General features: G+C 48.3%; 1 protein-coding gene across 1 annotated transcript in view; it reads right to left on the bottom strand.

Annotated features, from left to right (window-relative positions):
• The window catches only part of CCDC93 (coiled-coil domain containing 93), an 87385-nt gene continuing 85725 nt past the window's right edge, over positions 1-1660 (bottom strand). The window contains 1 exon segment of the mRNA XM_034642012.1: positions 1-395. Within this exon segment, the coding sequence (XP_034497903.1) occupies positions 342-395 (54 nt within the window). The 3' untranslated portion in view covers positions 1-341.

Here is a 1660-nt window from a genome sequence, read left to right as displayed (position 1 = left end):
TGAACAAATGAATTCCTTTTTATTCAGAGAGTCCATACAAATACAGGTGCCTTCATATGTGCAATGTTACTGGAAAAATTAAAGTTGACCCGAAACAGAACAAACACGGCCTGCATTTCTTCATAGGCTGATGGGTGTTATCCAAGCCATCGTGTTTACACCGTCTGATTCCATCAACAACAGAGAGATGAAATGGAAGCAAATGGGAGAAAGAAAATATCCGGGTGCTGAGATTATGACCCCTGTGCCTCTCTACTGTAGTGTTCAGAACCATTTCACCATCTTGCAGTTGATACATGGCGTTAAAAAAAAAATCAATGACATACGATGTCTGGGAACTTTCAGGAGGCCTTGGCTTTCACCTTGGACAGCAGCACCTCGTTCTTGCGGCCCTCCTGGAAAGGAAGCAGAGAAAGTGTACATCAGCTTTCTCCAGTCCCAGGAGACACAGAGATGGACCGACTAACCAGCCCCCTTGCACGTTGCCACCAGCACGATGGAACAGCCGGGATGGGTTCACCTGAACTTCGGTGCCTAAATAACTGTAACGACAACTGGCTTCTGGACTGTCAGGCCGAGAACAGGATGAGGATTAGGCATTGTCATTCCAAAAGACTTCATGAAGCCACTGCAATCCTCAAGGGGCCAGAAGCAGCCAGCAGACACTTAGGAGCCAATCTTGGACCACCACGATAAGGGGGAAGGTCCTTGGAGCCTGCAGCTGAAGGGGTGATGAAAGGCAGACCTAGTTCACAAGCAAGCAGAGCCCCTAAGTTCTTACTCTGATAACAGTGAAGATCAAGAATATCCTTAGCTTTAAGAAAGAAATTCACAGAAGACCAGGTGAGAGACACACATCGAGGGATACTTCCCTTTTTTAAAAATGAGCTGTATGAAATCCATTACTGCATGTATGGAGGGAGGTCATGGGTCCCAGCCCGTGTGTGGAATCTGGTATCCAGTGGGGCAAGGTCACCTGTGCATTCCAGAGCTTCTCACTGTGCCTGCTCCTTCCCTCTTGCTCCCATTGGCCTTGACAGCTTAGGATACCTCTACCTGCTGGCAAACAATGTCCCCTCCTTCCTTGGGCCATGTCACCAGCAGCCCAGTTTAAACGGAGAGGAGAACATGGTAAGTGGAAAGAGCCTGGAGAGGCAAGCTGGAGGGCCCCGGCCCAAGAGTGAGGTCAGGCCTCCAGGAGCCATGCTTCCCGGGAGATGCCCTTAGTATGGAAGAAATTCTTCCACCTTGAACCCTCTGCATCCCAAACCCCCAAAGTCAATGTTTCCATCTCCCTGGGTCTGGCTAGGTGCTCCCAGCTGTCTGGAGGCCCTTTGTTCTTTCTGGCAGTGTCACGGCTCATGGCTGCAGTGGCCCTGTTTTTACCAAGTGCCAGTTCACCTGCAGGTACTTAGCCTTCTCCTTGGAGCCGGGGAATAGCTGGGCTCTGGGCCGGGAATAAGGCTGAATGACTGTCAGAAGCAAGGTACTCTGATACTTTCTGAGCACATGTCTCTGGAGGGGGAAGCAGTTAATTGTTCCTGGGGCGTGGGCAGAGAAAGCAGCTGAATAACATTTGTTATACTACGGAAGAAAGTTTTCCTTTTTAAAATGAGTTATTGAAAATAAAATAAAATAAAATAAAATAAAATAAAATAAA

Source organism: Ailuropoda melanoleuca, chromosome 2, assembly GCF_002007445.2.
Source record: "Ailuropoda melanoleuca isolate Jingjing chromosome 2, ASM200744v2, whole genome shotgun sequence".
Taxonomy (NCBI): Eukaryota; Metazoa; Chordata; class Mammalia; order Carnivora; family Ursidae; genus Ailuropoda; species Ailuropoda melanoleuca.
Note: the sequence above shows the minus strand (reverse complement) of the source record. Positions and strands in the feature narration are given on the sequence as shown.